The 21,317-nt window shown below is 39.7% G+C and overlaps 2 protein-coding genes across 7 annotated transcripts in view; one reads left to right on the top strand and one right to left on the bottom strand.

The window, feature by feature from the left end:
- Positions 1-21,317, bottom strand: part of LOC131799135 (CLIP-associating protein 1-A) — a 42,501-nt gene that overhangs the window by 4,102 nt on the left and 17,082 nt on the right. For 2 of the 6 annotated variants that reach the window (XM_059116807.2, XM_059116809.2), the window contains 27 exons: positions 21,078-21,170; positions 20,477-20,572; positions 20,089-20,138; positions 19,911-20,001; positions 19,583-19,627; positions 19,403-19,473; positions 18,706-18,765; positions 18,089-18,166; positions 16,773-16,817; positions 16,170-16,349; positions 15,094-15,167; positions 14,158-14,373; positions 13,928-14,042; positions 12,919-13,029; positions 12,214-12,294; positions 11,285-11,454; positions 10,473-10,552; positions 10,029-10,172; positions 3,011-3,114; positions 2,826-2,889; positions 2,380-2,543; positions 1,981-2,059; positions 1,818-1,893; positions 1,182-1,249; positions 986-1,072; positions 708-764; positions 60-596 (listed from right to left, as the gene is read on the bottom strand). In XM_059116807.2, the coding sequence (XP_058972790.2) occupies positions 60-596; positions 708-764; positions 986-1,072; positions 1,182-1,249; positions 1,818-1,893; positions 1,981-2,059; positions 2,380-2,543; positions 2,826-2,889; positions 3,011-3,114; positions 10,029-10,172; positions 10,473-10,552; positions 11,285-11,454; positions 12,214-12,294; positions 12,919-13,029; positions 13,928-14,042; positions 14,158-14,373; positions 15,094-15,167; positions 16,170-16,349; positions 16,773-16,817; positions 18,089-18,166; positions 18,706-18,765; positions 19,403-19,473; positions 19,583-19,627; positions 19,911-20,001; positions 20,089-20,138; positions 20,477-20,572; positions 21,078-21,170 (3,036 nt within the window). Of the gene's footprint in view, positions 1-59; positions 597-707; positions 765-985; positions 1,073-1,181; positions 1,250-1,817; positions 1,894-1,980; positions 2,060-2,379; positions 2,544-2,825; positions 2,890-3,010; positions 3,115-10,028; positions 10,173-10,472; positions 10,553-11,284; positions 11,455-12,213; positions 12,295-12,918; positions 13,030-13,228; positions 13,334-13,927; positions 14,043-14,157; positions 14,374-15,093; positions 15,168-16,169; positions 16,350-16,772; positions 16,818-18,088; positions 18,167-18,705; positions 18,766-19,402; positions 19,474-19,582; positions 19,628-19,910; positions 20,002-20,088; positions 20,139-20,476; positions 20,573-21,077; positions 21,171-21,317 lie in introns of all 6 variants that reach the window. The other 4 variants (XM_066173667.1, XM_066173668.1, XM_066173669.1 and 1 more) reach the window with 4 other exon arrangements.
- Positions 3,614-6,100, top strand: LOC131799138 (uncharacterized). Its single transcript, XM_059116810.2, has 6 exons — positions 3,614-3,692; positions 4,180-4,265; positions 4,430-4,555; positions 4,659-5,352; positions 5,488-5,635; positions 5,839-6,100. Exons 1-6 carry the CDS (start codon positions 3,614-3,616, stop codon positions 5,966-5,968), a joined length of 1,263 nt encoding a protein of 420 aa, XP_058972793.2. The 3' UTR covers positions 5,969-6,100.

A 21,317-nucleotide genomic window follows, 5' to 3' on the forward strand; every position in this document is an offset into this window, starting at 1 on the left:
GACAAACCACAAAATGGAATATGACAGGAAGAGTTGCCCATAAGTTTTTTTTAACTCACTGGATGGAAGTCATTCTGCTGGTCTTGGTATTGTCTCGGGTCATATTTTTGTCCCGCGGATCCACTCGAGCTTGGCGGGCCAGCTGCCGTTGCTTGAGCAGTGTTTTCCACGTTAGCAGATGCGATATCGTCACTGTGGTACCCGGATGAAACACTTGGAGCGTCTTCCGGTGGATGAGAAGAGCCTTCCCCACGGTGTGGCGGTGGGGGCGAAGCAAACCTTCCGTCTAAGGACTCACTGGAGCTGATCGCTTCAGCCTCGAAGCTGTTGTCTCTTTTAACCGAGTTACCATTTGTCCGCGGTGAGAAACCAAACCTCGTCTGACCGCCTCGAGGGCTTTGAGCTGTTTTCGCTGGTGTCGGAATCTTTGTGTGATGTTCAGGCGAGCCCGGGTTTTCGTCCTTTCCGGGAGAGAGTCCTTTCATGGAGGACGAGGAGAGTGTTCTGTAACCCAGTCTTAACCGTGGTCGCTCGCTCTCGACGTCATCGAAATTAGAGCCAGCAGACGAAGGTGATCCACGGCCAGCAGCAAATGGCTGTAAGAAACAAAGTGGTACTAAATTAAAAACTGCGCATACATATTGAATGTGCTACAATACACTGCAACGTGTCAGTTCAGTTCAGTTAAGTTAAGTTACGGTTCCTACCTCATTACCCTGTGTACTACTCTTTAAATGATTATGGAGCAGCTTCGTCGCACCATCCTGTAAAATAAACACAAAATTTCATTGTTTAATTAAACTATGCACGTTGACAGCAGTGCGAGCAACGGTCGTTTTGGTCGCCAAATCGAGTAGGAAATTTCGGCAACAGTTTAGTAATTTAGGATCGCCAAATAACGAATTTTAAGAGTTGAGATTAGAACCTTTCATTTGCCGTTACAAAAAATTGTTGTCAAAAAACCATTGGTTTTTCATCTTATTACCTGGAATGACTTTGGTAAAACGGTCAGCATCATGCTGAATTCTGGAGTGTTCAGTTCAAATAGAGCTACAATAACAGCTGCTGATTCCTGCAAATTAGATAGAGGGTTGAAATGAGAAACCATCCATTAGAATTCACCAGAATTTCTGAGCAGTCTTAAATTCTACAAATTTATGGTACACCATGGAATAGTTTACCTTTCTGACGTCTGCGCTCTTCGGTTCCGTGGTCCAAGTGATTATACGAGAGACCGCCAAACGTGTTTCTAAATCACGTTAAGGTCAAAATAAGTACATACTTTATTCTGATCGTATTCACACTCTACAAGACACTTTCTTCTTATCTGGGTTCCTTTGAAATCCCCCCCCCCCCCCCAATCCGATTACCTCATTAAAAAAAAAAAACTATTTTGAGATTCATAACCGTACAAAATTGTAACCACATTTATTGACTCCTTGTACTCAACATTTTCTGGGGGAAGGGGGGTGATCCCATGGAAGCTGGAGGGAGGGGGTGATGTTCAGTGGTCAGTGGTGAAAAGTACCCCTGAATGCCTTAGCCAGAGTTCCCCCCTTAAAAGATATCCACGAGCGAGTGTCCGTTCGACTGAGACAATGCACAGAAATGCCCAAACGACAGAGTAGCCGTGCAACGGCTGACCCTTGAGGAATATATCAATAAAATGGCGAAGGTCTAAACTAGCCAATCGCAGATGTGCTTTAGAGGGTGACACGTGATTAGTCGACCTCATCTCCCGAAGACGTCCGACAGAGACAGGGAAGGGAAGAGAAAGAAACAATGTCATAACTGAGTTTAAAATGCTGAAAGGATACCACCAGAGTTGGTGAAGTCGCTTGGATCCATCAGGCCGATAAGTCCTTGCAAATATTGCAAAATGGCTATTTTCACCTAAAACACAAGTAATAACGTTAAAAAAGCAGATTACAAAGAAATACAACGGCCAAAGAGTAAAACAAAATTTGTGGATATCAATACCTTAAGGTTTGGCGTCTGAGTTTGATCAGTGATGAATCTTGTTAAAATGCTGAACTGAAGATCATATGGAAAGGAATCCCTAATGATCAAAAGAAGAAATCAAAACTCCATTAGCAATTATAACAGATCTGAGTTGGGTGCGACTTTATTTGAAATCGCAAGTATTTTTCACGTCCATTTTTTTTTAACAAAATTAGAATTTTCCGGAAATGTGAGCAGTTGTATTTAAAAAATGTTCTGAAATCTGATTGGTTGTTTTGTTTAGTGCTTCATTTAGAGAAAAATGCCAATCAGACTGTAGTGATCATCAATTACTGCAAAATGGATCTTTCGCCGATGAAATTGTAGAACTGAAAAACACATTCTAAACGAGAACAGAATATCTCTCTTTAGCCTTACCTGATCACATCCAGCACTCGGACCACTTTAGACTGTAACGAACTCAACAGGTCTGTACCGAGTTTGGTGAGAAGGCGTGACAACAGAACAAACAGCCAGTCATGGAGATCGACTTTGTTTACGACTATAAAGTCACACAACGCGTCCAGAAAGAGACTGTAAACCTGCAAGAAAATCAAGCGATTTCAGCAAGAAAAATAAAGGAGGTTTTCCAAAAAAGGAAAAAAAAAAGTCAACGCAAACCGCACGATGAGCCAACAGCAACACAAATCTGATTCACGTACCATGCAAGACGCATGTGATCGAATTGTGGGTAAGTAAAATCTGATTGGAAGAGGACGAGTTCGATGTATTTGCACGTGATTAAGTCGCAACCTGTGACTGATCTAGTAAATGTTATTTGTTCACAAATCACGGCGAAAATTTTACAGAGAAAATGATTTTACCTTATTATGTGGATCGAAAAACAATCTTGTGAGGCAGTCCTTTATTCGTCCAAGTTCTATTTGACTGTTGAGAAAGAGACATAGATAAACCCATTTACAACCTAATGCAGTAACGTTTAAACGAAGAAGCAAATCAAAGAGTTGGTGAGATGACTATATCAAAAAACAAAAAGCAGTGGACACACCTGAGAACTCCCGAGTTAAGAAGGAAACCTTGCAGACAAATTACACCATCCCGTCTATCGGACCATTCGTTACTGCTGGTTAAACGAACTATTTCAGCTACCTCCTAGAAAGCAAATATGAAAACTGTAAGTCAGGGGGGAGCCGATTGGCTACCAATACAGAGCGCTTTATCAGTAACACATAACACCAATAAACAATTTTTTACTTATGAAAGCGCGAGAAAAATATGAATCCGAGAAAAGCGAGCGCAGACATGTACTAGGCTCGAAGTGCCGGAAAAAAACAGATGATCGCAAGTGCAGGAAATCCAAATCAAAATATATCTTGACTGTCGTACTGTTAATGCCTAAAATTCTGCTTCGAACGAGAATAAAGTTGAACGTTTTGCAGACGAAACTCTAAAAAAATTCAACAAACATAACTATAGAATCACAAACGAAGGAAAAAAAGGCAACGAAAGAGCCTAGGAACGACTTTTCTTAACTTTTCACGCGCACGCGGCGTCATAAGCTGTAACTGTGACGTCAAATGATCACTTCGCTTTGTTTCTCGGATCGAAGCTGTGCGGTTTTTTTTCGTGAGAGGAAAAGCGCGCTGTAACAATGAGGATTGTGATTTTGATCGTTGCGTTGGCAATTTTGCTTCAATTGACAGCGGTTACACAGGCTTTAAAACAAGAGGGTAAGTTTCAGCTCCGTTTTGCTAGTATTTCAAAGGTGTAACTTCTCTCCCGCCCGCGAAAAGTCGCACCAGATAATACGTGAAAAAGTTTTCACTATCACGGCAAGCAATTCACTTTTCCCTACAACGCAAGGACTTACTAAGTTAACATTTGCTAAAATCAAAGCGTGTCAGACATGGGAATCTAAAAATGAAAGCTTTACCGATGGGGCATTTTAAAAAACCTTTTCACATTTCATCGGAAGAGTTAACAAGTTCGTGGTTGCCATGGTCGCATCCGCTGGGCAGTGCGCCCTTGACTAGCGCGTACGCACCAAGCACACGCGCTTTAATCTGTTTATTTTTGAAGTGCAACAATAACGGTCACTTCTCAGTTACTCAAAAAATCAACAACATATGTGGCTTGGAAAAATTTTTTGTTATAGATCAATAGGAAACAAAATTATAAAAAAGGATGGTAATTTATTTGTTCTCTCTTTTTCCCCAGATAATTTTCAAGCCATTGAATGGCAAAAACTACCTTTCGAAGATTTTAACGAAGAAACCTTCGTGGTCGGAACTTGGAACGATAAGGTTGGTTTTTTTCAGAAAAATTCTGAAAAACTTCACGAGGTTTCAAATTGCGGACAATCGAAGAGATAATAATAGGATGTCTTTCACGAGGACGTGCATCAAAACAAAAAAAAGGGCAATGGTTAATGAGAATGTTGACGTATTTTTCATTCCTTTTGTCATAGGAATACGTGATAAGGATTCGAGCGTTGTCGCTGGATCTGGATATGAAACTTGTTTTCCCCGGCAAAAGAGGCTCTCGAGATTTGAACGGTCCACCTTTTAGGAACGATCCACCGAACCTTGGAAAGGTACTCAAGCCACGTTTTCAAGTCCTGTACAATTACTTGTTTAGTCGAGTTTTATCTAATTCGTCTTATCCTCATTTCTCTCGGTCTTATTTATATCTGTTAGATTCTCAAGTGCAAAGAACTACCGGAGTACCCTGGGAATATGACATGTTCTGAGTACCAAGAGTACAAACGGAAAGAACCAGGACTGATCACTCGAGTGGGGACGATGATAAAAGACACGTGGAGCTTTACGGTGACGACAGTGGTTGAAACTTGGAGTATGTGTTCTAACGGCGTTGGAACAACGGCTAAGAACATTTGGAATGCATTGAAATGGATGATGGATTTGGTCGGTAAAGCTTGGAAAGGAATGTTGGAGTGGTTCGGTAGAATTAGGAAAGGATTGACAGATTACGTCGGTGAAATCTGGAACGGAATGAAAAGGTGGGCGGAACGGATTTTTTTAACGATGATGTGGGCGGATGAATATGTTTACCATGGAGGCTTACGGGTGGCCGAGTGGTACTGGGACTATACCGAATGGTTGACAGGGCTGACTTGGAACGGAACGGAATGGATTTGGGATCAGATTCAATGGTTGAACGGCGTCTCAAAGGAAAATGCTTCATGGCTAGCTGAGAAAGCGTGGATTGGATCAAAACAGTGGGCCGAGTGGGCATGGGGGGAAGCGAAACGGTTAGCGGACTGGTCATGGAAAACGATTAAAAGGAACTGTAAACCACTTGAACCTGCGCTTGAGTACGTTTTGGAGACGGGAGAAGTTCTGATCAAGTTTTACAATGAACATGTTCACGGTGAGTAGAAAGCCTTGAGAGAAATACCCCAACGAACTCTGTGAAAACCCTTGGAAATATTCCTGTATACTCGAGAGATGGCCAAATCAAGCTTCAATTTCTTTGATGCAATTTTTTTGTTTCCTTTCCTAACAGGACATCTTCTCAAAATTAAAAGCCACATTATTATCTCGACCTGGCGTGAAACTGGTTACACAATCTCAGTCGTATTGCTGATGAACTTTGTTGTGCTGGCTGTTTATAAGTTGATTTCGTGGCCTGTGAAGTTGATCCGGCGAAGACGGTGAGTAGAGAAACAAAACCGATATAAAAAACAATTGGCAAAGGTATTTTAACAAACTCATACATCGAAATCGTAGGGAACTCTTTAAACAGCCTATTAGTTTTAACTAAGTCACCAAATGGACTTTTTATGTCTACTTTTGACAAATGCTTTCTCTCCCAACTAACCTTTGCTAATTTCCTTCCTGCAATATTTCATTACAGGCAAGCTTACAAAGAATGGAAAGAAGCCGAAGAAGCTTCCTGGAGATTACCACCAAGACGTCAGTCTCGACAAAACAAACGAGTCTGGGAAAATCCCAAGAAGAAAAAGCTCTACAGGATTAAAAATTGACAGTCCGCTTTTTATAATCTTTTTTTTGTGTAAAATGAACAAGTTTGAACAGATTCTTTGAGGAAACATGTCATTATTGGTTTAAAAGTAAAAGTATTAATGAAACCTGCATGACATTGGTTTTAAGCGTTCTGTTTCTTCTAATTAACTCGTTTCCAGTTCCCTTCTCTCTGTCTTTCCAATAATTTCAAATCGGTGACCAACTTATTTTCTCTTTAACTGATAGATTCCATGTCGCCCGCCGTGGGTCTGTTCAGTGACAGATCACACAAAGACGTCAAAATGTGGCAACAAACAAGAAAAGTGGCACACGACGCGCAGTCGAGTGTGTCACTGAATGTCTTTACCATATCTTGACAACGTCTGTGATCTTTTACTGTACAGACCCACGGCAACATGGAATCTATTTATTTCAACGATAAAAAAAATATTTCTAATGGTGACGTCATCTACGCGTCCATCTTCCAAAGATCATTAATACGAACCAATCAAAATGCGCGCATCATTCAGCTTGGCCCTTTAACACCTAAGAGTGACTACCATCTAATTTCTCCTTACAAAAATACTGCTGAGTCGCTCATTTAAGATCATGAGAATAAAGAAAATGATCACCAACTAGAGCAGCTCTTGATTATTAAACAAATTCTCCTTGTCAGCACCTTAGGAAATGTAAAGAGAACAGTATGGAGAATATGCATACTGATGTTAGGGTGTAAAGGGTTAAATGAGTTTTGATTCACAGTGAGGATGTCACCCAATAAAAAGAAACCAGGACAACACCAACATTCTGAACGAAAAAGATCGCTCAAAGAAAGATTCATAAAACGGCAGCGCCAAAGAATTAAGCTTTTACGAGACGAGACGGGTAATTCTGCTAAAAGAAAACGGCACATTCATAGTTTTTGACAACGAAAACCACGTAAATATTTGCATTATTACTCGGATATCTGACGTAAAACGATAACAATTGCAAGGAAGGCATAGAGAAGTAAATTGATGATGTGTTTTGGTTTCCCGCTGTTTTAGTCGGTCCACCAACCTTCATATTACTTTTCACAACACCTCTGAAAGTAACTAAACAATAAAAACACTGCATAACAAGTAGGAGCCTAACTGAGGGATCAATGTCTGGAAAAAAATTGGGCAGATTCCAAAATAGCTATCAATAACAATCATTGTGTTTAAAGCCCCATATATCCAGCTGTTTTCAGTCACCCTTTTGGTACAGAGAAAAAAAGTCAGAAAGCACAAAAGGTTTAGCAATTCTGTTTTGAGACAAACTTCATTTACAATGTACACAGCAAGATGAAAAGTCTGTATCAATTTCGCACGAAAAAAAGTTAAAAGTGCAAAGTATTTACACTACATCCAGGTTTAATGATTTTTGTAATTCAGAGAAACTTAAGCAAGGAAAATTAAATGTAATGAGCTGAAAAAATTGACAATGCGGAAAATAACATTTGTGTGCGTGCGTTGAACTTAAAGCCATATTTCATGCATTTTGAACACGATTTCGTTCTTTACATTTTTCTTCATCATAATTTTGTGTTCGTGAACTTTAATATATTTTATTAGCGTGCGAATTTTATTCAAGAGAAACTTGGTTTTGTCCATTTAAAAACGTAAACATCGATAAAACAATGAATTTCATTAAGATCCGTTGAGGAGGAAAGGAATATATACATAAATTTAATAACATTATGCATCAACGAAAAAAACAGAATAAATGTTCCTAAGGAAAATGGTGAGTTCATGGAAAATAGAAGCGACATGAGGAAAGATTAGAAAAGAATAACTTTAAAAGGAACTGACCTAAGTACAATTGTTAAATTTTCTTGGAATTCGATCGAAGAAAAAGCGATTCTGCCATCTAAATAAGTCTTTAGACAAACAACTTTCCAATTCACTAATTGCAGAGCGTAACGAATAAAAACAGAACTGTTTCATAAATTAAAGGGAAAAACGGCCGCCTTGAAGTGTAGTTATGTTGAAGGTTTAGTACAACATTACAATCGGATGGTAAAGTGCAGCCACCCAAATTGTCGCAATAACAAAAGATTTACGACATGGAAAGTTCCTGAAAAAACTAGCTTCTGCTCGCGTGCATCATTTAAATTTCATCCCCAATGCCTCTAGAGAGTAATTAAAATAAACTGCGGTATTCGTGACATTAAAAATCCACTGCAGTGCTACGTTTTTATGAGTCAAGCTAGACCGCATTTGAGATAAAAACGCAAGAAATCTGATCAGAGATCGACAGACCACAGTTCAGTGCCCTAATTTGAACATTCCCTCCAAAGTTACAATCCAAAACACGACAGATTTTAGAGCAGCTAACCGAGAAAGTCGCCAAAATCAAATATAACATCCAACTTCTTGACACGATAAAAACACAATTCCAAAACAAAACAAGTTACACAGTTTACCTGTCGAAATAATGTAACATGACTTGGACGTATGTAGATGAACATCCCTTTCCTGAGAAGGAATTTAAACCACAACCATTCTTCTCTGGGATTCCCGGGAAAAACAGTTCGAACCACGTAACGTCTGTAAACGACTACTTCGATTCGTAACCGGCGACATGAACAAGTGGTTCGGTGCTTTGTCTTAATACGCCGCATGTTGTTAGCAGCTTTAATCAGATTGCGGCCGTAACCTTGTGTGCATCCATGATGTCTTTAGTACTCGCTGCTTCTCCTTTTCGAAGCCACATTACGCGAAAACGTAGTGGTAATTCTTTAACTTCTGCTTTGGTTACTTAAAAGGGTAAATTTCGCGCAGCCTGTCAAACAGATTCACGCATTTTCTTTCACATGCCCGCCTCGTCTTTCAAGAACCAGACGTGAGAGATAATTATGTGTAATTCATGAGTTTCCTTTCGATCTATTCAGCGCATTACCATATAAACCGGAGAACCAATCGTCTTTCAGTCGCTTTGAATTTTCGAAGCAAGAAGAGGGTCGTCAAGCGGTCCAAAAAGTAACCTATTACTTCATATACAAATTCTGAAAATGTTGACAGAGTAGTGTTTGGTTGCATATGTTTACAGTAATAAAGGAATCGAGTTAAAAAACTTGCTTCTGGTTGAACGACAACGGTGACACAAACATTCATGAATAATTGATAGGAACGGCTGTAAATAAAGGAAAAAAACCTCGAAACAGCTGTTAAAAGCGCTGTTCTTTCATTTCATACATAAACACACCACCTCGGCGACTTTGAATGTCAGTGAACGGAATTAAGATGTCAAAATTATCGTCAAATCTATTCGCTTTCCGGTATCGCTGGTGAATAAAGAAATACTTGTCCAAAATAAACGACAGGTACCATTTACATAACAGAACTACTTTTAATACAAAAAAAATATTTAGTTCTGCCCAGCTAGGGTTTGTGTATCACTAAAATTAATTTTTTGTCACGCTTGTAAGTCATTTATTCATTGAATTTTACACACTACGTCTTTCTTCGTACCTCGCAATGAGTTGGAAAATGTGAAAGCTAAGTAAAGATTATTCGAGATTTTACTTGAAATCAAAGCTCAATATTTATGCCGTGACCTGAAGCTCTTCGCTCGATTGGTCATGCATTCCGCACGTACAAGAAAAATAGTCGTTAAAAAAAAGTTTCGAGATCACAAGTATAGTGGCGTTTTCGACAAAGTATGGCGTTTAAGAAAATTGTCTAAGAGTAATTACCTCAAATAAAACAACGCGAACACTCTAGTAGCTTTTGAAGCGATAAAAAGCTACAAGTCAATTATCTGTCAGATTTACCCATAGAAATTGAATTAAGCCCCCTGGGCAAACGCGATCGCCAGATTATTCATTGTGGTGCGAAAGGCACGCGGCCAGGTTGCTAAGCAAGATTCAAAGTAGCAACGTCCGTAAACGAAAACTGAGCACATTTGAAGATCGATTCCGAAAGGTAAAGTTACTTTTTGGGATCTGCAAACACTTCCAGAGTCACGATTTCATATATACTTTTTAAAAGCAGAGATAAAAACTTTAGCTTTCTGGAACACACATCCCTTTTCAACTATAAATTTCAATCAACTTACGTTTCCAGGTTCCAAGTGTTTGGGGTGATTCCGCGAGCCTCTAGATCCATACGATCTCTCAGATGATATACTGGCCACGTCACTATCGTCGTCATCGGAACATTGAGAACCAAACGAATATTTTCGTCTGGATGGGCTTTTATGCTTAAATGAGAATTAGACGGAAATAAATAAGTATTCTTAGGAGAGCAACAAAGCCTACTTGAGTTCTTCCTTTTTACTTTTAAGAGGAATCTCCGGCTAAAGGACACCCTTAGGACAAAAGAAAACGTCCCAAACAAGCCCTCATTTTAGCTCTGCATAACGAGATTTCTAAGCCAGCGGAAGGACTGGAGACAAGTCGCGAGGTTCACTGGGGGTCTGGTACTGATAACATACCTCTCGCCTGCTCGCGTTCGGAGAAATATATGCAACGCTTTTAAAGATATTGTGAGAGGGACTTACCCAAGCGTTCCAAACCGCTTCTTCAGTGACACCTTTACCCGTGGACTCGCCTTGACTTGACTGTTTTACCATTGGTGGATCTAAGAGGTTAAGGAAAGAGGGCATTATTTGGATAGCTATGCAAGCACGCGCTGATCATGGCCAAGGTTCTTGACTTTGAGAATGCGATAAGGGAGGAGAGAGAGGCAAAACTAAAAATCTGCCTCCAATCGTTCACGCAATCTCACGGGGTAGATAATTGATTATGGGATGTTTTTAGGAGCGACGCAGGGAGAGGGAAAAATTCCTCGAAGATTTACTTCTCATTTTCGTAGCGAGGTAGCCTTCATTTTCAACGAGCGCTCGAAAAATCACCAGTCACGCAGGCCATCTCATGACTCGTCACCTTTCCTCCTCTTTAGTCACTCAAGACATTCTCGACATTGCTGATTTTAGGGGGCTAGTTGCTTAAGAAACCGCAGTGCTGCGTCATTGGGGTATAACAATGATAATTTGGTTTTATCAACTGAGATGAGAATGTAAATTGGCCACCGTAGGGTTTCTAAAGCTGACGTTTCGACCGTTAGCCCTTCGTCAGAGCCATTCTAGCTGAGCAGCTCTTTTCTTCAAGCAATGACGTTTCACGTTCTTTTTTGTTCAATCTGTTTAGATCTTCTCCATCCTTTGCTCTGGTTATTTTTACTTCCCATGTGTTGTTCTATCTCAAAGAGCCAATAATTTGCAATTTCTTTCAAGGTGAAGGCCATTTTGCACAATGCAAAAAGTAACACTTCCTCTCCTTGTTTCCCGCCCAAAGTCAAAGCCCTACTCACTGTGTAACGGACTTGTCTTCTTCATCACCGGTAAATGACTTGGACTGTATCCTCGCTCTGAACTCATTCGCCTGTCCCCTCTCCGGTCAGGACTGGTGTCTCTGCTCGCTCCGCGCGAACTCGCGCGGGAGCTCGCGCGTGAGCTACATTGAGAAGCAGTTCGTGCACGACTGTGGAAGAGAACCGTGGAAATAAAAGATTAAATCTGACATAAGAATTGACGCAGTCACCGTCTTTTGGATGTAATCGTCTGGACGTGATTAAAATGGGGGATATTGAAGTATGATGAAAGTAAGAGTTATTATTAAAAGTAATATGTTATCGATATAGCGCAGTTTTTTAATGATTTCCACGGTAGCAAAACTGAACGAATCAGAATCCATATTAAAGAACAATACGCGGGAAAGTACCGCGACAAGCGCGGGAAGAAATGAAGCTTTTAATACAAGCATGGGAAAAGTCATCGTCACGAAGCACCGATATATAACTGGTGATTGGCTGAATGGATAATCAACCCTTTGTCTGATTGGTTAAGGTAGAGAGCATGACCATTAAGGACCAATTAGACTTCAGCTAGCACAAACCAAGGCATACGTAGCACTTAAAGGGGCAATGAACTAGGGTTTGAATATAACTTTACTAAGGATTAAATCGACGAAATGTTCCTGTTAGAGAAATTCAATAACGCATTTCTTCTTCAGCATTAACTTGATCACGGGCGTTACAATCGTTACAATCATTGGCGAAAAAACCTTTCTTAGAACTGAATGAAAGTTTTCGTTTCTTGTTCCCGACAATAAAAAAATTCATATATGCACAACGGACTATGCTGTGTGTTAGTTCCAGCAATCTCTATAGGACAAGAACTGAGTTAAAAGACAAGGCAAGAGTTCTGTCACAGAATTCCCAGGAGAAGCGAGGTTACTCACAAGCTCGGAACAGGAATGTAGGAGACAGAAGAATTACGAGGCCGTCTGGGAAGAAACTCGAAGCTAAGATGCCGAGAAAGACTGCAATAAAAGACAATGAGACCACAACGATCAGTTGTTCAAGAAGATTATAAGAATGAGAATGGACAGAGTACGAGATGAATGTGAAAATAAAGGTGTTTCGTTCGCAAGAATGACGAGAAGAACTGTGGCATGAAAAGTTTAACAGAAAAAGAAGCACAATAAAAGATTTGATAGTTACGAGTACGCAGAGGAAAATCAACAGAATATCAGCGGAATAGACAACCTGTACGCACAGTAACGTAACCAAAACAAACTTTTTTAATGGAAAGATCAGATAAAAAGTTGTTAGGAAAACTGGAAAAATAAAAGATGCGATCACAACGAGAAAGTGACGCAAAGTCGATAGATAATCAGCAGAATCCATAATCCGTAGCTAAAGTAACAAAACCGAAAGAAAAAGTTGTACTGCAAAGATGTCAAAAATTCTTACAAAAGCAAACTGAAAACGCAAGAAAACAAGTGCTTTTTCTTAGTAAGCTAAGATTTAAAAAGCCTTCTGTTACACTAGCTTCGATAAATATAATTAGGATTAGTAATTAGAATAAGCTGTTTATTTAGATTATGTTATTCTGTATCAGAGCTGCTATAAAAGTAGTTTACAAGTTAAAAGTTAGTACTTACTGAAGTTTAGGACTGGGAACAGGAAGAAAAGATCGAGAGGGAGGAGGGTAGGGTTGGGGCGAGTAGCTCCTAGGACTATTTAGACTCTCGTTGCTGCAATTTCGAGCAACTCTGGAAAAGAACGTAAATAAATTATCATAAATTATAACCAAATAAGGTAAACGGAGAACTGATTATGCGTTAGTTGTGCGCCGTTTAAGGAGCAAAGAATGGAAGGTAAAAAGACTCGAGGAAGGTTGTAAGAACGATGTTGTCGTATGAATTGTTGGCGACTGGATACAACAACAAGAACACAATGGACTGTACTCACAGAGTTTTACGAACGGGGAGGAAAGAGGGAGAACTAGAGGGATGGGAGTGGGGTGTATGGCTGTCAATACCAGCCAGATTCTCGTTGCTGCCATGCCTAGAAACACTGGAAGAGAACCGACAACAACGAAATTAATTTACACAAAATAACACCAAAACATGACAACTGTGAATCCATATAAGAGACTATCTGCCACATGAAACTGGTTCATACTTCTGTGCACCTAAAGGGATTTCAATAACTTTTTTCATTAGCGGCTGGAAAAAGAGCCGTAAGGCGAGATCCAAACACGAGAGCTTGTTAGCAGGCTAAACAGACGGCGATAAGAGGTCTTATGGGCAGCAGTAGACCACTGGTAACCGGGCTCTATTGAATCAACACCACTTAAACTCTTTCTCTTGCAGAATAAGGACCCGAAAGAAAATCTTAACTCACTGAAAAACTGATCGCCCGACTTACAAATAGCATTGAATGAAGAAAGAGTTTTCATCAAGTCCAGAGACGATACCTTGTTGGAAACGACTTGGTTTGAAATAATAATTTCCAATGAAAACGTTCTCTCTATATTTAAGTCGGCGCCACGTTTGTCGAAGTATTAATAGCTATCTTTTAACCTCTGACCTAAAGCCAAATTCCCCTAACAACATCTATAGCATGTTGAATCAATGATTAGGAGAATCTCTATGCCTATGAATTTACCTTGGAGTGGGTATCTTGGTTCTACTTATGCTTTCTCTCCGACAGTACACCTCAGACCTCTCCCGAGGAGGGAAGGTGGACAGCAATCGTTCGGGAGACTGGGATCGACTTCCAGCTAAAAAAAAAAAAAAAGAAAGAACAAATGAATGTTAGATTTTGTCTATTTATTAATTTTTAAAACTTTGATAAGTAGATCCATTGTTCTTTATAAAGTTCGTTTTCGTACTTACGTTGAGAAACAGTGCCCCTGGAAGGGTACTGGGGTCGAATTTGGCGCTGCTGCACGTGATGGCTTTGAGGTGACGTTCGAGGTACTGCGCGGATCTTAGAACGCGCACTGGCCCGTTCAGCCGACCACTGGTCGATATTACTGAGGGAACGACCGAGAGAAGCCATGGGAGAGAGAAGAGAGCCTGTTGCCTTGGATGCCACAGCATGACGGGAATCTAAGAAAAAAGATCACAAAAAGTGTAACTAAAGCAACTCAAAGTAAACGCTAACCTTTTCACTGCCAATCTTTTAATTTTAACTTTCCACACTATTTGCAGTACTTTTGATAAAGTGAGATTTTTTATTTTTAAACTCCCTAGCGCCAGTTAAGATTTAAATTTTCTAGCATTCGTAACTATTCTACAAAGTAGGACATTAGATCATCGTCACCGAGGGCAAACACAAATTTCGGAAAAAACACTTCCTTCTTAATGGAGCGAAAATTCTTAATGAGATGCCTTCTGAAATTCGGAATGCCCCTGAGAGACGTAAAGACGTTCTGTCGCAAACATTTTCTGAAGCGGTCCTAATTTTTAGAGTTTTTTTTCAAGTAACTTAATAGAAGTCAGATTTTTTAATGTAATTTTAGTTTTAATATATTGTAATCATAATTGTATTTTGACACAAGGCCTCTAAGGCTATCAGCCTCCGAGCGGAATAGGTTCAATAAAACAGTAAACTAAGTAAAGCAGTAAACCTGCAAAACTATAAAACTGAAAAACAGGTAAGTAAACATAGGATTAGTTGCATAGCGATTTAAACAATACTTCCTGTCCTTAGCAGGAATATATCATGTTCTTGGTAACTTCCTCGTCTACCCTTAAATTCTTGAAGAATTTTCCCAGAGAACTTCCTTGTAACCCAGCGCCTTCACACTGCCACACTTTTTATCTTACCTTCTCTGTGAGTGGTTCTCGCGGCACGGCTCGAGGCTCCCACTGTCTGACGGGAAGGTGCTGTGTGCCGTGAGCTGTAAATAACAACATGTGAGGAAAACTCAATCCTACTTAAGGTAATTTGGGATATTTGAGCTCTCCGTACACTATATATCGAACAGTAATTAGATATTCACCGCCTGGCGGCAACCCCATCACTCAAACACATACTTGACATGGTTCTAAAAAAATTTGAAACTATATTGAAATAAATTAATGTATCTGTAAACATTGCTCGACGGTCGATATCCATCGATATACGTCAACAATATTTACATGGCGAGTTATTTACACAATAGATTCAATCCTTCTATTATTCCTCAAAGCCGCACCACCAGCAGAAATCATTTTGCGGTAAACTATTGTAAAGTAATCCAGGATAACAGTAAAGCATACAAAGTCTACCTAATTGCCGAAGAGAAGAAGAAAGAAAACCGATGTTCTAGAATTTCTAAATCAGCCGATTTCCATTGCAAAGCCTATAAATACTAACTTTGCAATATCGTGTCTTGGCGCACATATCGGAAAGAACTGCTTCAAATACTTCTCGTTTCAACCGCAGAATTCATGCATGTCTATTAAATAACGCCACGTGAAACGAACCATAACTTGAAATAAACGTAGTTCTAAAATTTAACATAAAAAGTAAACGAGATTCGATTCAAAACACTTTTCGCATCAAAGGAAATGCGTTATACACTATGAAAAATTAAATGCAAAATCGCTTCATAAATAACGTTGCTACCTGCTGATACATCATTGCTGTATTTTCTACGCTAAGCAGGAGCAAACATTGAGCTATTCAACTGAACAGCTATACAAAGAGTTCTAATTAAGATTACTCGCCATTGTACACGACGCGCACACCTCGAACAGCAAAATCTGCACGAAAAATAAAAACCCAACGTATCAACGAACACTTCGAGAGGCATGTTTAATGATTCCATACCCTTAAGCAATAATTACCAGCCGTGAAATCGCGAAATTAAAGATATAAATAACCCTTTTATTTCTTTTCATGTGTTCTGCAAACTTACCTTGTCGTGCCATCTTCGCTAGCCGCACTGGATGAGCGCACTCTGTTTCCAGAAATTGGCTTGCTCGGTTTCACAGCAACGAATCGTCCGGACGATGAAGTTTTTACAGGGCCAAGATTGGAAAGGTTACGGTCATTTTCGAGCTGTTTCTGCTTTGAGGCATCGAACGATTTCAACAAGCTGTAAGGAGAAAGGGGAAAAAAATTAATATGTTCAATAGACTATGAAGTTTAAAATAAAATTAAATCCGGCAATCAAAGAGTTGCGCTGTACTTGTAGTAGTACAGCCATGAAGGTTGGTCCTCTATGTAGTGACCGCTTCGCCAAACTCCTATCGGCATTGTGCGAAGAAAAGACAGCAATTCATTGACGAAACTAGTTGCAATCTATATTTGTGCTTCAGTTTACGGCAGCCAGCCTCAAAAACTCAAAACTTTACAACCGGTACGAACAAAACTACGATGAAAAAAAATTAAGTTGCCGACCCTCACATGACTCTGGTCTGTTGCCGAATTGCACAACTAATTAACCAGTTATGAATATTTATAAAGATTGTTCGGCAACTGAAAGGAAGGCCAAGATTAAAATATAAAGTAACCTTACCTCTCTGCTCTGTCTCTAAAGTGTTCATGATAATGCCAAAACGCCCTGAATATCGAGAAGATCGTACATTAACAAACACAAAACTACGCTCTGTAAAGCTGTTAATTTTCGATCTTTATTGGGAAGTAGTTAAGGCATTTACATTTACAGTTATATCCTTTCTTTTCCAAAGAAAAGAGTTGTATGTTGTTAGCACAATCTCTTGGGGGGTGTTACACTATTTTAAGCTTCAATTACCCTCACTAACAGAGAAACAAAATTTACTTGGCGAACACGAAATTATCCCTTGCGCTGGCTTTTTTTTAGCATCATGGAAACTTCCACGTTCTCACCAACATTAGAAATGACATTGAGAGCCCTTTCGAGAAAATTTTGGTTTCCTGATCAGCGCATTCCTAGTGCGACAAACCCTTTGTAAGTTGATTTGAATAACAGTATCTAATTGAGAATAATAATAAAAATAAAATTGGCTCCAACACGGCGCATCGAGCCCAGTTCTGTATCCAAAGAGATAGAAAAACAGAGTCACAAAACATTGAGATTCTTATTGAGAGCCTTTTCTAGAAAATTTTGGTTTCCTGATCAGCGCATTCCTGGTGCGACACACCCTTTGTAAGTTGATTTGAATAACAGTTACTAATTGAGAATAATAAAAAACACAATTGGCTCAACACGGCACATCGAGCCCAGTTCTGTATCCAAAGAGATAGAAAAACAGAGTCTTAAAACCAATTCAGTTGACCATCTCGACGAGAAATCTTCGGAAGCTTCTAGTTTAAATTTTCTTAAAGAAAAAAAATGTAGCAGTAGCACGACTTCTAAAATAATGACAACATCTCAATTAAAGTCATAAGTTAACGGATTTTCTCGTTAAGTCCAACCCTAAAATTAAAAAAACATAAATTCCAGCTTCCGCTTTCTGATTTGGAAAAGTAATGTTGACCTTGGAACACAAGTTACTGCAAGGGAATGGTGACAGACAGGCAGACTCTTTGGTAAAACTCCACAAAATTCTTCCCGTACTAATACCGCCACGCTATTTCTACGCACCCACATAAAATAAAAGGCCTTACAATCAATTTTCAATTACAGACGAAACAAAAATGTTGACCTTTCAAAGTTCTTAATAAAATTTGCGAGATTTTATTGACAAAAACGTCGAAAAACCGCATTTTAAAACAACTGCAAAGCCTTAAAGGTGAGCAGTCAGGCTTACCAATTCCTTGTTCACCAAAACCCTGGCATGGAACAGTTTCTTCCGAACGAAAAGGGAAATTCCCGAGATATTATAAAGCCGATCTTTTTTTTCTATCTACCTTCGCATGCCTGCCCTTGCTTCAGGATCAGCATCTGAAATTCCTTTCCGAATGGCTTCTTCTATTTCACTAACGCGGCTGAGAAAAGAAAAGAAAAAGTATTGTGGCATTTAATAGACACTCTGATAACTAGACAAGAGAAAGTTCCATTTACAATTTCCTAAGCTTCACAGCTCTAATATATTTGCACTTTTCAACTCTGAAGCATTCGGAGTGATTCTAACGGGTGTGCATCGCAACCCCGATCTCATGATAACTCAGGCTTACCGAGAAATTTCCCCGGCAAGCGGAAGAATTTGAGCTCTAGCAGCCTTAACCGAGGCATATTTTGACAAATATGAAGTGTGAAAGTGAACAGAAGTTCATGTGAATGATCCTATGTTAGTTGAAACGTTCAGTTCTGGAAGGAAGTGCAAAAATAGCAAATGGAGCAACCCTTCAGGACACCTTCCGAGAATACTCGGAACGTCTTCGGAAATATTCGGTAAATCGTTGTTTTAGGAGAAATATGATCCGGTTTTTTTTTAATCGAAAATGTGGCAATCTGGGGAAAAATCTGCCGCTTTGACACAGAAAAAAAAAAAACTGGCAGCATTGCAAGTTTAGTGTGTACTTACGATTTTATCGTGGGCGTCTCCCAGTGAGTAAGAAACAGGTCTACATACTCACAGCATCGGCTGAGTAAGAAATATAGCGTAAGTATGAATTAGCTTACGAACACTCAATCACTTCGATAAGGGAACACAAAAGCAGCCATTTTATGACCAGCCACTGCCTTTGCAAAGGGAGTTAAATCGCGAGAGTTTGTGGAAACATATCAAGGACTAGCCATGCCGCAGTACAGGAAGGTTTCAAGGGTCATTTTCGTGGTCTATCTCATTTGGTAAGTAAAAGAAATAAGACCTTTTTCGCCCCATGATTCATCTTTTTAACAAAATATGGCTTAAACAATCTGTTAAGACACTTTTAACAATGGACAGTAACTTCAGTGGAGGAGTTCAAAATAATCGAGTGAAATGCCTGAACATCAAATCCGATCGTAACGTGGAAATAACCAGAATAAAGTTTCAAAATTTGCTTGGACAACGTCAGATGACCGAGTGTTATTTCTAGCCTTGTTAGTTGACAATTTAAGCAAGCAAAAAATTAAACTTTTCATTTGCCCATTAAAGTTATGAACAATTTAGACGAAAAATAGAAAAAATAAATAAATAAAAGGAAAAAAGCTGTAAATTTGAGCGGGTTGTGCAGAGAGTCGTAAGGTCCACTTCAATGACTTCTTACAGCACGCGTTTTAGATAGTTCAATATTTACCGTCGAATGATACTTGACTTGGATGTCATATTGTTAGTGATGACTGGAATTAGCCGATGAGAATGAGTGTTCTGTTTGACAATATAAAAAAAATGAAATCACTTCACGTCAACCAGTATAAATAGGATCTATAAACACGATCTATAAACACGAGAAAACAAGCTGAAATTTAAAACTCACTTTTAGAATGAAGCTGATACAAGCGTGACCAGACGTTGCCATGATCTGTCAGGAAAAAAAGACAAACACGATTTCTGATTGGAGGAGGACGTATCATGTGCCAAATGTCAAGACTCACTAACCCCTAAGGGGCGAGCAAAACGCCTGGGGTAACAAAAACTTCCAACTCGCACGTGATCAGCTCGAAACCACGGAAACTTTGTGTGCCAGCTCATGCAGTCATGGCAGCTGGACGCAGTCCTTAAGGGTTTGTTCATCATGTTCGTCATATTCCTTGGGGAACGAGGGGAGTAAGGTGTATCTTTTGTGAAAAGAAGATTTTTCTTACCTTGGCGCTGTTGGTGATTAAGTTGATGAGGGTTGGTAATACAGCTTCTGCCGTGTGATCAAACTGATTCTTCAAAATGGTAGACAGGTAGCTAGAGGGAACATGTATATATTGTCAATTTATTTTCTAGGTCAAGTCGAGAGATTGGTTCTCGCAGAAATTTCAACCTGTGACTCACCTTAAGGTTACACAAGCCTCTCTCGTGACAGACGATCGAAGATCCTTTGTCTGAAAGTAACCAAAAATAATCGTCACCACTTAGGTAATGGCTACAAATTTAACAAACAGTTTCTATTTTGCCGAGTCGCTGATTTCTGGTAGGCTGGCGCAGCGGGTGCCGTTATCAGAAAACGGCCCCTGTAATGCCACATTCTTGCGCGCCCACATTTTTGTTCGTGCACATTGACAGAGAGCCTACTAGAGGTTACTGTGAGTTTTAAAGATCGATCTCCATCATTCGCATGTTATAAAAAAGGCGCAGTAAAACACTCATTTATTCATTTTCTATCTGACTAAACCCTACTCCAAAATGTCGAGTCGATTTAGAAAACCAAAAAGTTACTTACCGAGAGTTTGAATGCCCCCTCTTGTAGCCTCACCAGCGACACAAAGTTATCGTACTCTAGAGCCCCTCCGTTAATTAAGCTGCGAATTTTCTTGAGCTGGAAGAGGACACAAAGGTACAGTGAAGTTTAAAATTTGCGCAAACAACAACTTCGAGGTTACCACAGTCTCGGACAATATCGACATCTCATGAACAAAATTTAAAAGGAATTCGTTGTTGCTGGAAAAGAAGGAAAGCTAAAGAAAACGGGGCGCTCAGAGCTAAAAAAGCCAGAACCTCAGAGTTTGAAAGTAAATACAAATTGTTCGTATCAAAGCAATTGTGTAATCTGTGTGGTTCTACTGAGCTTCGCTTCATGATTGGTCGAGAAAACTCGCGCCAACCTTTCAACCAATCAGATGCAAAATCATAACCAATCGTGACGTGGGTCACTGGCGTTTTCCCGCGCCTCAGGCAGCTACTTGTTTTACTTTTACTTCTTATTGGCTCTCTGTGATTTCTCCTTTGATCTGATTGGCCGTTGTGATCAATTTGGTTTTGCTTTGAAGACACTCCAAAGAAAATCTCTCCAAGAGAGGAAAGTAGCAAAATGCAAAACTCACCGCAGCTACCCGGTGTTCCCAATCGTTTTTATCATCCGATAACACGGACTGAACCTTCGCCATCTCCTCTGCTAGTTCTTTACTGCTATAAACCTGAAAAAACCCAGTTATCTCTTAGTCATGTAAACTGTCAAAGCTGCCAGTGAACGGTTTCTTCGAAAGCGAAGCTCGGAGAGAGACTGTGTGCTTCGAGGAACAGATAATGTCTTTTAGGACAAATATGAGAAAAAATTTTCGCGC

The sequence above is a fragment of the Pocillopora verrucosa genome, chromosome 10 (assembly GCF_036669915.1).
Source record: "Pocillopora verrucosa isolate sample1 chromosome 10, ASM3666991v2, whole genome shotgun sequence".
NCBI lineage: Eukaryota > Metazoa > Cnidaria > Anthozoa > Scleractinia > Pocilloporidae > Pocillopora > Pocillopora verrucosa.